We start from the raw sequence: 13,684 nt of genomic DNA, 5'->3' as shown, positions 1-13,684 counted from the left end.
TCCTGTATAGAGTGTTTTAAGGCAAAGCCTCCCTCCTAAGGCATACTGGTTCAGGTCCCAACACTTGCCAGTTGCCCTGATTCTTTGTTTTTGTATATTCACCAAAATACTAATTAAAAAGAAGTGGAAGTGATTTTTTTTTGTGTGTGTGTGTGTGTGTTCAAATTGTGTATTTGGGAAGGGGAATTGATAAAGGTTTGTAGCTGGGCCATCTGTGTCAGTTCAAAGGCAGGCTTTAAAGCCCTGTAACCCTGTCCTGAAGATCAGAGTGCAAAGCACCGTGATGCACGGTGCTACAGAAAATCTGTAGCTGAATAGTGCCTTGCCAGGATGCTGGAGGACAGAAAGAGGCAGCTATGAGGGTGAATAGCTTGAGGAAGAAATGGGTCCCTGCAACACAGAAGGGCTTTTCTGCATGAGTGTGTCTTCAGAAAGGAAAATCCCCATAGATCAGCCACTCCTTTGGTTCAGTGGGATGGTGACTGTCTCGGAGACCCTGGACTCTCAGCAATTTTCATAACTAAATTAGTCTTCAGAATTTTTTTGTGAAACTCAAGGCATGGATAGACTATGCAGACCGTGTATGTCAGTGGTCTTGATTTGTTTTTGAAATGGAGGAGGGGGAGTTTGGTGGTAGGGGTTTTGTGTGTGTGTATGTTGCTCAAAGCTACAGTAATACCTGAATCTAAAGAAATCTAAAGAGAAACAGTGTCTGCCTAAGTTAGGCAGCAATAGCAAAGACTGGGTTCTCTGCTGCTTGCCATGGACTGCAAACCCCTGCCAACATTAACAGCAGACAGAAGAGAAATGGGGGAGGAAAGACAGTGCAGGCACACAGCCTCTGTCCTTGCCTGGCCAAACCCCTCCAAAAACTCCCCTGTCATGGCAGCCTTCATGGATAGCTGCACTCCTTCAGAAAGGTCTCTTGCTCGAGTCATTTCTGAAACAACTGGCTATGGGACTTTCCAGAGACTAGCAAGGCCTTCTGTATATGGATGTGGCTGGAGTTGTGGCCTGGAGAAAACTTTAGGACCACAGAAGTAAGTAATTTCAAATATTATTTTCTTCCTCTGGTCTTTTGCTTCAGACCCAGAGGTCTCTTCCTTCCTGCTGCATCTAAATGTGGTGTGATTGTAGCACTGTGCTCAATATAGGGAAAATGTTGCAGAATTTTGTGGGAGTAGAGGAACTGAGACTGCTTTGAAGAGACTATTGCAGTATTAACTGCTCCAACCAGTTGTAAATTATAACATTGACCTATTGTATAAATGGCAACTGAAACCAATTAAGCTTGGGTTTTTCAAATTTTCTTTCAGCTTCTTAAGCCTGTCCCTCACGTTGCAGTTTATGTTTTATGTTTTAAAAAAATAAAAGCTGTAATGAACGAGTGATCCAGGCAATGGTGGATCTATGCAGAAGTCCCAGGCATGTCACAATGCAACCAGAAAAGCCCAGCTTTATCCACCTGAACTAAAGAGAAAGAAGACTGGACTGAGGGCAGAATGATGTTGAGCAGGCTCATTAAAAATCCTGCACAGTTTTTTCTGGTTTTTCAGCTTCCGAAGGTTGATTCCAATCTCTGCAATTTCCCTACCTGGGATTCCAGAGGAGGGTGAGGAAGCGATGGAGTCCATGACAGGAATGGTGGTGAATGGGTTTATGTGTTGGATGAGGCTTTTAAAGAAATCCTGATCATTCTCAGCTGTTTGGATTGCTGGCTGAAAGGTATGGATGTATGTGGCATTCAGAGCAGGGTATATGCACAGATGCATGAAAACTGCTGGACTAAGAGGGGATGAAGAAAAAAATTATCCAGGTAGAAACTGTGTCGTTTGTTTGCAGATTTACTCTGTGTATTTCTTCTCTGGAGGTGTGAATATTCACAGCTCTCTCCTGGCAAAAAAATAATGTTTCAATTCTCCCACAGAGTTACCAACTACATTTTTAGATTATTAATTTATTTCAAAATTTCCAGCTCTGAGAAATCAGAGTCTTGCTGAGAAACATCCTCTGCTCATACTTGACAGAGCAGCATAGTCTCCAAGCCAACAAGAATCCCAAACCCTCAGCTGCTCCTCTCCCATATACACACAAACATAACCTGATGTCTTTCACATCATTGAATGTTTGTGGCTGACAGTACGGAAGATCTCTGTTCCTTCAGGCAATGGGGCAATGTGGGGCTGCGTTTGTGTATTTTGTGCCTTGCTCCCATTTTTCCAACAGACCTTCCTACCCCTTCCTCCTTTCCCCTCATTTGTTGTTGTTCTTCTTCATGAGATCTCTTTGCACAGACTCTCTCAGTCCCTATTTCTCCTTACCTTGCTGGTTCATCTACCACATACAATGCCCACTATGTGCCATGCTTGCATCTGACTACCCACCTCATTCTGAAAACCAGCACCAGGCTGTCGGTGGTGTTTGCTGTCCTCTGACTCAGAAGATTTATTCCCCATCTTGTTCACTGCCCTGGCATCTTAAGTTTTTCACATTCCTTACAATAGGGACTCGTGCCAATAAAATGTTCATTGAGACCAAGTATGACCTAAAACTAGCTCATAAATGAAGCCTCCTTTTTCCACCCTTTGGCAGCCCTGCCCTCTGTGGCAACTGGAGAAAGCCTCCGCAACGTGTGGTATGCTGGGAACCTCCTGCGAGGACTCTCCCTGTCATCTCAGGCATCTATCTTTAGGAGATCTGGCTGCGTGAGGAGTTGAGGATGACTGCTGAGGGTTTATCCTCAACATGAAAAAAAGGTGAGGGTGTTTCTGACTGTGTTAGCTTGCATGCAAGGTGAAATTCCAGCATAGGCAAGGTCATCTGCAGTTCTTGCACGTTCACTAATTCAGATAAACTGTGCAAGTGAGCCAAGTGATGAGCAGTGAGCTGCTCTGGATACCCAGGGCTGTTACTGACTGTGAGTCAATACAGGACTGAAAACCTTCACTGTCTCTATTTTTTCTCAAAGCAACGCTCACCTTTAGCAGGGTACTGTGGCTGGCACAGGGCTGGAGAAGTTAAAGCCGAGACACTTCAAATAATCCCTGCGAATAACCAGCTTAGTCTTTTTACATCTCTCTTCCGCCTCCACTGTCTGATTCTTGGTGTTTAAAGCAAACTAAAAGCAAATTATCTTACAATACAAAAAAAAACCCCAGTAAAATAGTTTGTGAGCACCTGTTTTTTTCTGATCTTTTTCTTGACTCTTATGAAGAAGGAGGGAAATAAGTTACTTGATATTTTTCAGATTGGTTATTATGGCTGGGTTTTGTTGTGTTTTGCTTGGTTTGGTGTTTGGTTTGGGGTTTTTTGTTTGTTTTTATTTGGTTTGGGGTTTTGTTTTGTTTTCATTTCTATTTTGTCTTTTTCCTTTTCAGGTTTTACTTACCTGGAAACTTTTCGTGTTTAATAATCATCATGTGTGTTATTCTCCTTTCTCGAGTGCTGGTTGTTCCCATGTTCTTGTTTCTTGTGGTTCATTCTTAAGCAGCTACTAAGTTTTCTTTGAAGTCATTTCCTCTCACTGAATTCAAATATTTCCTGGTCGTTTCAGATAAGGGATTTAAATGACAGATATGTGCTCCCTGTAGCAGGTGTGCTACAGAAGAAAACAAGTCCAGTTTTAAGATTGATCTGGACCCAAAGTGCATGACGTAATTCCTATGAATTTTCTGTTTGCAGTTCATCTCACACTGCAGTTTGCAAACAAGACATGAGAAAATAGCTACCTTTTTTATTATGGAGTGAACCAAATGGTCTTGTTTTAACACTCACGCTCTAGCTAACAGGGGCACCAGGACTTGGCCGGGTCTGAGCTTCGCAGCTCCACGTCGTTTCTAAACCTTAACTCTGAAACTGTTCGTCCTTTAGCCTTGCAGTAAGACATGTTCTTTGAAAAGTTTATTCTGCTCAGATGGAAAATGAACTCTGAGGTCTTACTGCCTTTCTCCATCTTGGCCATTATGATCCTGTTCTTTTTGCTCTTGTCAATGCCTTGTGCCAGTTTGGACTAAATATCCCCCACTGGGCTAAATTTCCTTCCATGCACTGCATGCCTTCCCTTTGCTGCCAATTGACCTTTAGCTCCATCCAGTGGGACACCAACTAGATGTGTCCTGTGTCCCACAGCTGCTGGACTTCTGTGTTACAAGGAGGATGCATGAGATACTGGTATCAACTGCTCTTTGGCGCTGGATTGAATGATTTCCTGGTTAACAGCTAGTTTGGGAACTTGCTTAATCCAGGTTTTGGCTTAGCCGAAAGTATCCAAGATGTCATAGCTGGTGCTTCCAATACAGCCTACACAGATCCATGTCCTCAGTCAGACTTTCAAACTCATGGTGATGGGAAAAGCAGGCAAAAGGAATTGGCTGAACTTGTCTTCAAGCACTTCCAAGTGTTTAGGCACCCTGATCTAGATCACAGTGCTGAGTGGAGCACAACCAGGTTTGCAGTGTGCCTTTTGCTTGATTTTCACAACCATGGGAATGCTGGGGGACTGTTTGAGATTTTCCTTTTGTCTTATGGCCAACTCATTGCCACACTCTGTGGCACAAGGAATACAAAAATACTTTTCTCATACTGCACTAATAATTGGCGATGACTAACAACAATTACAGAGGTCAACAGACACGGTTTTCTCTCCTACTTTGTGTGCCGGTTGCCATGGTTGTGCAGGAAGCACAACGCAGGCATTTTCCTAAAGGGAAATTGAAGTCATGAAGGAGGTAGGAAAGGGAGTAAAGCCCTGAATTCAGCTGCTGAGTAGGAAAAAAAAATCTGTTTCATTTAACCTAATGATTCATCTGTTTTTTAGGGAGAACAAAGAGCAGGCTGAACTGCAGGTATGCCCACTGAGGCTACAACCACAAGAACCCCCTCTCTTTTTTTCCCCCCAGTGTGGAATAACGAACAGATGCTAATAATATTCACTTCCACACTACAGCTCAGAGACTGGATCAGTGAGGGCACTGCAAGAATCTAGAGAACCAGGAAACTTAATTAATAATTTTTTAAGTTCTTACTTGTCCTTTACAAATCAACAGATGTGCATGCACAAAGCACCAAAGGCTTCATAATAAATTCTCTTGTTCCAGCTTGTCTTCCCCTCTACAAGCATTTGGATCCCAAAGTATTTCTGTACTCTGCTCTGCATTGCTCTACATCGACACAGGCAAGGCAGAGTTCTGCAGGAGACATGCTAAATGGGAGGATGTGGTCGTGCGTCACTGAAACTTCAGCCTGGAAGAATTAGAAATTGTAAGAAAAAAGAAGAACTTTACCCTTGGAAATTTTAAAGTATTTCAGATAATGGTAATTCTACAGAAGTCTTCAAGCCTCACTTTATTTTCAGAGCTGCAGAGTAGCTGCAGCCCTCAAAACCCGCAATCAGAAAAGTGTGTGATCGGGCCCTGAACTTCATCCCGATAGTCAAACCCCAGACAAACATTGCGTGGTGCCCTGTCTACCTACACAACAAAAGAAAGGCTCAAACTCCATGTCAGATGAACACAAATGCATTTTCAACATATTCATAAACCAAATCCAGGAAAAATAAAATGCTTTAAAACATCACTAGGGCACAGGTCTGTTTTTATAAAAACTCCAGTTTAATCTCATGGCTGAGACCTGGCAAAACTTTTTTTTTTTTTTTTTTTGGTGGCTGTTGGTTTTTTTGTTTGGTTTGGTTTGGTTTTCTTTTTTTCTTTTTTTTTTTTTTTAAGCAATAAGGCACAAAAGCAGGCAAGTCCACACAGAGAACAAAGCTTAACAAAAATACAATCCATCAGAGCTAGAGGGAGAAGTAATCACAAACCAGGGCCAGTGGGATGGGGACAGTCCTTTTCACAGTCTCTGACTTCCAGCCTTTCCCTTGACCTGGCAGCAAAAAGTATTTCAAAGGGGATCAGTGCCTGCAAGAACAAGATCTAAGGTCTGGGTTGCTGCATGGAGCCCTCAGGAAGCACTTGCCCCCTGCCATCCTTCCTTTCCTGGGCTGTTAATGTCCTGCTCCATCTCCAGTTGAACTCAGTGGCAAGCTTTCCATTCCTTGCTTGGAGCAGAATTAGTTATCACCAAGCCTTTACATTGATCAGGAGCAAGCAAAAGCTGAAACAAATTGGAATCAGCTACAGCTTCTCCCGCATTTCCTAGAGATTTAATTTTTTTCTAGAGATGGAGAGAATTAAAAGGGACAACAGCAAAACCTGGGCATGCCTGAAAGGTAATATATGTTCCAGTAGATTGTTTGCATTTTCAAAGATTTCAAAGGGGAGAAGCTTGTGGTGGAAAGCTAAATCAGTCCTTGCACTCTGGTCTCCCAGTGGACGTGTCCTCTCCCAGGACATGATCTGCCTCAGGAAGGCAGATTCAGGCCTTCTGGCCACCACAGATTAGCCAGAATTCAGTAGCTTCTCCTATGTGGGCAAAAAGCCAGTTGATCTCACATCCTTGGTGCTACAAACATTGCAGCAGAAAACAGTTCCATGCATCAGCCCAAGTTTCACAGACGTGCAGGATTCTATTTAGGCAATTCCTTCATTTTAATTACATTTCCTTTTTAATATATTTATATAGAAAGTTCTTATATATATATATATATAAAAATTTAACACATATTCACCACTACAGGCATTTCAGAATTCATAAAGAAAGAAAAAAGACTTTGATTGCACCATTTGGACTCTGGATGAGGGAAAAAGTTGCAGAGCTTAATCAATGCTCTCTAATACAGACCTAAGTTCCTCTGAAGTTCCAAAGGTTAAAAAAAGAAGTGCTTCAATCTTTCTGAAGTGATAGCATGGGATGGGCAGCCCAGAGGAATGTGGTTTATTAGGTAAAATACAATCCTAATTTCTGTTTACTTTCCCATCAATAAAGCAGCTCCCACATGAGCTAACATTATCTGTGTCCCTCCTTTCTGTCAGAGGATTCCCATCTTTGCCAGCCCAACCATTTCACTCTCAGCTACACTTAACAGAAGCTGCACAAACATCCTGACTACATGGGAAGCATAAGTGAAATTTAGTCACTTGTTTCCCATTTTTAAAAGTCCACAAGGAACACATGCTGGTGATACCACATCATGGTGGAGACTGGGGCAATCTGCAAACTTGGCAATGGCCTTTACAGTCTTCACAGTCTCAGGAGAACGGAAACGTAGTGCAGGGTCCCTGAGATGATCCTTGCAGAGCTGCAAATGATGTGACAGTCTATTTAGAAAGGTCTTTTCCATAATGCCAAGAACAACTGACTTATCTCTGCTGTACACGAAACTTCAAATTCTGGGCCAGACCGATCTCCCATTAATCTGATTTACTCCTCTCCATAACACATCACAGAAAAAAATCTGCTACTGCAGGGTGGCAGAGGACAACCTAATGGCTCTGAAGCAAAGATGACATCGGGTCTGACGCTGAAGCTCATCTCAGGAATGGCTTAGTAAAGTTGGATCTCATGAAGTTCCAACCACATAGCCAGCACCACTCGATGGGAGATGGCTTCTGTCTTCTGGCTCTGACCAACTATCAAGCTCTGGTCCTTGAGGAGGCTGCAACTGTCAGTATCAACATGGATCCATCATCAAGCATTACAGCTCTGCAGAAGTCTGAGTCTAGAGTTAGGAACGGTGACACCTGTGCAGTGGTGCACCGTGAAACTAAACAAGTACTCTCAACTCTGCAGAATCTGAGGCTTTGTGTCAGTGCTCTTCATCCAAGCCCACTTGTGACCATAGAGCTACAGTGATGTGACTGCATTAAGCCCACTTGGCGAGACTCTCAGAAGATGCTTCAGCTGAAGGCTGGAGATTAAATTGCAGATAGAGATGGGATTGAGCTGTGAAAGAGAGATGTCATTACAGAATCTCTGCTTAATTAAAATTCAGGACCTGGATCTGAATTCAAATTCTGAAACACCCTTGAAACGTACAGTCTGGATACAGATTTTAGTTGAGGCTGTTCTTTAATATTAAGTAAAGACTTCTAATAATTTTCTCTTGCAGGAGTTTCACCACTTATGCCAAAAGCGCTATTACTTACAGGACAGCTGTTAAAAGCTGAGACAGTGTATTATATACAAATTGCCAGACCTCATTTCTTGTTCATAGATCAGCTTATATGAGAATAAGGAGAGGGGAAAATGTAGTTTCAAGGTGCCCAGGTTTCATCACATTTTCTTTTTCTTCTGATACATTACTTCGTGAGCTTCGCTGGCTCCATTTCAGATGCTTTGGCAGTTTTAACTTCTAGGAACTGAGAGAATATAAATCCCTGTCCAAAATAAACTATTTTGTTGACACCAAAAAGGCCTGGGCATCATTTCCACAACTTTTACTTTCTCTAAAGCCTTACCATAATACCTCATATCGCACCTTCCCAAGTCATTCATCATTAACCAAGCCATGGTGGTTAAAAGCTTTCCCATGAGGCAGTAAAAAAAGCATTTGGGTGCCATGTAAATGCAGCACAGAGCTGCACTAACCATGAGGAGAATGGAGGACTGGCAACTCCCTTGTTTTAATGGGAGGCTGCACAGGCATCTCATGGTCTGGGAGGAGGATAATATAATTTTTATGAAGCTGAGTATTCTGGATCTGCCGTCCACGGCTTGCACAAGTAAAGCGTAGGCCAGCATCTGGGAGAGAACATGGACCCAAACAAGAATTCCAGACTCTCGTCTGGTTTAATATGACACTAATTAAGGGACACAGTCAGTACAGACTGGAAGCTCATGTGTTGAGTTTGCTAACAATTTGAAAATGCCAGTACTTCAGAAAAAAAAAGCCCTAAACATACATCAGTTGGGAAATTCTGATTGACCCTCATTGTGGTGGCTAGAGCACTTCCTACCAGATATGCAGTTACTGCCCATAATGGCCATTCGACGGTCTACAGACTCAGACATGTCCATGAATGATGGCCCCTGCAAGCACTATCACAGGGACAATCTCCGTTCTGGCAGCAACACCTGTGTTCCTGTCTCCTCCATAGTCACTAGTGACACAAATTGCAGAGACAGCATGGGCTCTACCTGACTTTGCGATTGCCCACGTTCAGATATCAGGCAATAGATGAGCCTGTGGTGAACACGGGGTTAGAGGCTTTATAAAGGAAGCTTTAATTCTATTCCTGTGGCAGCTGTTGCTTATATGAATGTGTATTTGCCTGTAACAACCACAGCCCTTCAGGAGAGAGCTGAATTCACTTCAAGTCCCCCTCTCAGGATACCATTCATGATCTCTTCTTCAGTCCCACAAATCATCCTCTTTACCATACTCTCAATCAACCTGAAAGCACTGAGGGCCAGAGAGGTGACAACCAGCCGTGCTCTCAAAGAAACAGTGTAAAATCACAAGGAGAGCGAGTTTAAACGAAGAGGAAGCACCTGGGGACATGCCACACAGTGGCAATGAAAGACCAAGGGTCAAAGATAAGTCAGTCAGGGTGCAAGGGGCAATAGCCCAAGGACATGCAGATCAGAAGCTCCTCTTGGTTTTCTTTGCTGTTGGCAGTGTGGAGGACAGCTGGAGATAGTTACAGAGGTGTCATCTGGCTTTAAGCAACAATGAAAATGGTTGATACCGGCCTTTGTTATGACCATATGTTTGCTTTCATTGGTACCAGCCTGAGAAGTCTCTACTGCTGGACACCCAGCTGCATACTCATCCCCCAGCCACACGGATCTTGTCTGCTCAAGGAAGGTGTGGCTGAGAGCAACAAAACTCATGAGCAGGACTTGGAAGATTGAAAGAACAACTGGGCGTTTCCTGTCCAGCTGCTTTCAGTCCAGCCCTTGCACATGCTGGAAAGAGCACATCTTCAATGCAAGGACAGAGCTGGAGGCAGCACCTTCAGGTTGTGTGTTTGTCACTGGAACATCCTCAGGTGTCTCACACCCTGTGTGATTTGCTCATGCCAGCTTCACATTTCTTTTGAGTTTTCACCAGCCTTTTGCACTGTTTATTTACACTGTCTAAACCAGATAACCATGGTCTTTCACTGGTGGCTGAGAAACAATGGAAGGAGGTCCCAAACATCTGGACTCCTCCTCAGCAGATGTTGTGCCCATGCACCCTGGGCTGCAACACTTTGGAACAGTGTTTCCTCCCAGCCCTGTTTTCTAATTATACTGAGAATTATTTTTGCTTTTTTTTCATAGGGAAGATGAGACTTTCACAGGGCTTGTTAGACAATAAGTATGAGGAAATGTAAGTTACCTGGGACTGACTTACCAAAAAAAGCAGACAGTGAGGGACTAGGCAGGGGTGAGAAGGGGAAGGAAAAGCAAAACAAAAAGACTATGACCCTCCATAGCAAAATGCTTTGCATGAAACCATGAAGGATTCAGGTCCACCTTGGACAAAATAGTTATAACAACAGCAAAATGGCAACAGAGTTGGTCTTGGACACTCCCATCCTATCCACCATGGAAAAGGAATACGAGAAGCAGGTGCTAGTCAATCTGTCTCCCACTTCGTCCATCCAGAATCACAGAGCGCCTCTGGGGCTGGTAAAAGCAGCTGGTAGAGGTCTCCAGTCTCTGGCCATTCTTGGGGATGGTCATTTTGTTCCGCAGCGTCACCCCCTCAGGCGTTGTCCGCGAAGTCTCAGACAGATCACCACAAATGGGGCTCAAAGGGGTGGTCTGAGTGGGGCTCCTAATGGGTGATAACAACACCCTGGAGTCTGCTGAAGAGGAGGGGTGGTCCATAATGGGGAAAGGGGGACTGAAGAGAATCAGACTCTGGGGCCTCCCAGGCCTAGATCTATAGGAAGGCTTGGAGAACCCTGATGGCCTCTCCATCTTTGAGGACTGTGGGTTATCTCCAGCTGTCTCCCCCTCAGAGGTGCGCTTTCGGCGCAGAACAGGGGCGTCCAGAGCAGGGTAATGACTGGACTGAGGTTGCTCCAGTGGAGAGCCAAGGCCGCTGTGCCAAGGACAGGCTGAGTCCTTTTGAGCTGGGTCACTGTTTTCTTTCTCTGCTTTGGCTTTTTTCTCTGTCAGCGGGCTCTTGGGGGCCTCCAGGTGACTCCATGCCCCCCTTTGAGTCTGCCTGATGGCCTGCTTAGCTTCTGCTTCCTTCTTCTCAGCTGGTGGAGCCGCATTCTGAGCCTGCAGGGGCTGGGGGATCTGGGTGTACTGAATCTTGGGTGGTATCACGGGCACTGCTCTTGCCTGGCACATCTTAATCATGAAGGAGGTCCTGACCGCTGACACACTGACAGGGGCAGAATTACGGCGGCCAGTGGTGGCATGGGCCACTGCCAGGTAATCCAAGTCTAGATCCACATGGGCATTGAAACGAGACCCCCAGGGGATGCCTTTACTGGCAGCAGGGCAAGCAGTTGGCAGGGATGGGACAGAATCGCTGCTTTTTACTTCCTTCTGCCCACACAGGAGGTTCCCAGGGGCAGAGGGTATGGACAGGCTCTCGAATGTGAAGAAATCTGGGGCTGGAAGGAGTGAATCCAAGTTGAGGGATGAAGGCCTAGTCTTCACTTTGCGAGGTGTTTCTTCACTTTTATTACTCAGTTGTGCCTCAGTGGCAGAGCGTGATGCTTTGGTAACAGTCTCTCCTCCCAGGGCAGTGTCCTGAGACATGGATAACTCCTCTTTTGTGTTCTTCACCTTTGAAGAGCTGCCTGGGCTATTTTGGTACAGTAAAGACAGCTCAAGCTTTGAGCTCCAAGGGTTTTCTTTGCTCACATCCACTTTCTTTTCCTCTGGAAAAGGGATTCTAGAGGGTCCTTCTTTTTCAGCAGGTGCTTCGTCCCTGCTGAGGGGGTACCTCAGCTCCTCAAGTTTTGAAGGTTCTTCTCGAGGATTTATGCCGTTATCATCTTGCTTAGCTTTGCCCAAACTAGAGGGGGAGATGGGTTGTGTTTTGGGCAGCTCACAAGTCACTGGCAGAATGTCATTGCATGGTTGCTGGTGGTCAGTGGCATCTATGAAAGGGAATGGGATAGTCCACAGGCTCATCACTTTGTCTTTACTGTCCAGGGACAGGCTGCGACTGAATCGTGGTCTAAGAGAAAGGCCTGTCTCTGCTCTCTGGTTCTGTGGCTGAAACTCCTGTATCATCTTCTCCTGTACGTCCTTAAAAGTAGGGGAGTGGAGTGGGCTTGTAACCCACTGGTGATCCTCCCATGGCTCCACAAGTTCTAAGCTCTGCACATTATCTGTCCAGGTATCCTCATCTTCCTGGTCACCAGCATCATGGGTTCTGCTAACAGCATTGCCCTCCTTTAGCTCCTGGATTCCAGCTCCACTCAGCACCTTGGAGGAGAATGTGTCCCTTTCATCAGCAGTCATTACCTCAGGCTTCCCCTTCTGAGTCTGGACTCTAGTGAGACCATCCTTTTCCTTCTGTGGCTGGAAAGTGCTATCTTTTTCTCTCCCTAACTCTGGACATGCTCCTTTGGAACATGAAAATTCATCACTTGGGGCAACCTCATTAAATTCTGATTGACTATGAAGCTTCCAGTTCAAGGGAGGAGTGAGACATTCACTCCTGCTGTCGACCACAGGGTGGTGGTTCTTCGGAGTGGCTGTGCCAGTCGGAAGAGTACCCAGTTTGGGTAGGGCTGAAGTACAGCTCTGCTGTGCAACCACATCAGACTGGCAACTGTGGAGGCTGTCTTGTTGTTCCATGCCAGTGGCACAAAATAAAGGCACCTGGGTTGTCATTTGTGGTGTTCTGCTTGTGGATTTCTGCTCAGACAGTGTTGGACTCTGCCCTCTGTCAGAGGAAGAACTATCTGTTTGTAGTGAAGAAGAGGATTCAGAAATTAGGCCCCTCTTGGGGAGCAAGAACTCCTCTTCAGGTTCGATAATTTTCAGTTCCTGCTGTATCTCTGGCCACAGCGGTTCTAGAAGGGTATTTGTAGGGTCCTCTTGAGTCTGAAAAACATAAGAAATGCCATGATCTGGCAGCTCACAACTTACCAGTAAATATCCCTCCATTTTCCTCAAATAGCCGTCTGAGAATAGACAGGCTCCTGGATGAGCACGCTCATGAGTACAGAAACACAGACACTGCTACAAGTTCAAGGAAGGAAATAACTCTATAAACAAGTGGGTTTATGGAGGAGAAGATCCAAGGTGCAGACAAAATGAGTCCTGGACAGATGTACTGAAAGAGTGAAGCGAATGAGTAGCTGGAATGTCTCAGCCTGTTTCTCAGCTCTTCCCATTCAGACTCACTTGGCCTTGCCAGAGGATCTGCATTCCCTAATTGCACACGAACTGGAATGAATAATCTACTCAATGAGCTATGCCAACAGATCTTTAAATAGCTGTCCAGAGATGAGCATCGCTGTAAGAAACTTGGTGAAAAAGCTCTGCTAGAGATACAGAGGATATAAAACTAATAATTAAAAAAAAAAAAAAAAAAGAAAAAGAAAAAAGAAAACAAGTGTGTAGAAAATGGAAGAAAAAAAGGACTGCTCAGGCTGTCCAGGACAAATTGGACAGCAAAAATAGAAGGGGAATTCAGAGGCCATGGGTCAAAATGCTCAGACATCCGGACAGTCTCACATCTGGGGAGTCTCAGAGCAGACAGATTGCACTGACTGCAATCGTATAGTTACAGGAAAAGAAGACCAGAAGGGGACGGTAGGTAGTCATGTAAAGATAAATCACCACATGTTGATGTGGACAGAAATTAAATTAGTCTATGGTCAAT

At 44.7% G+C, this 13,684-nt stretch overlaps 1 protein-coding gene across 1 annotated transcript in view; it reads right to left on the bottom strand.

Moving 5' to 3' along the window:
• Positions 1-5,326: 5,326 nt before the first annotated feature.
• The window catches only part of ARHGAP31 (Rho GTPase activating protein 31), a 64,906-nt gene continuing 56,548 nt past the window's right edge, over positions 5,327-13,684 (bottom strand). The window contains exon 12 of the mRNA XM_065638359.1: positions 5,327-12,900. Within this exon, the coding sequence (XP_065494431.1) occupies positions 10,453-12,900 (2,448 nt within the window). The 3' untranslated portion in view covers positions 5,327-10,452. The remainder of the gene's footprint in view (positions 12,901-13,684) is intronic.

This window comes from Caloenas nicobarica, chromosome 1 (genome assembly GCF_036013445.1).
Source record: "Caloenas nicobarica isolate bCalNic1 chromosome 1, bCalNic1.hap1, whole genome shotgun sequence".
Taxonomy (NCBI): domain Eukaryota; kingdom Metazoa; phylum Chordata; class Aves; order Columbiformes; family Columbidae; genus Caloenas; species Caloenas nicobarica.
The sequence above is the reverse complement of the archived record's forward strand: the minus strand, read 5'-3'. Positions and strand labels throughout refer to the sequence as shown.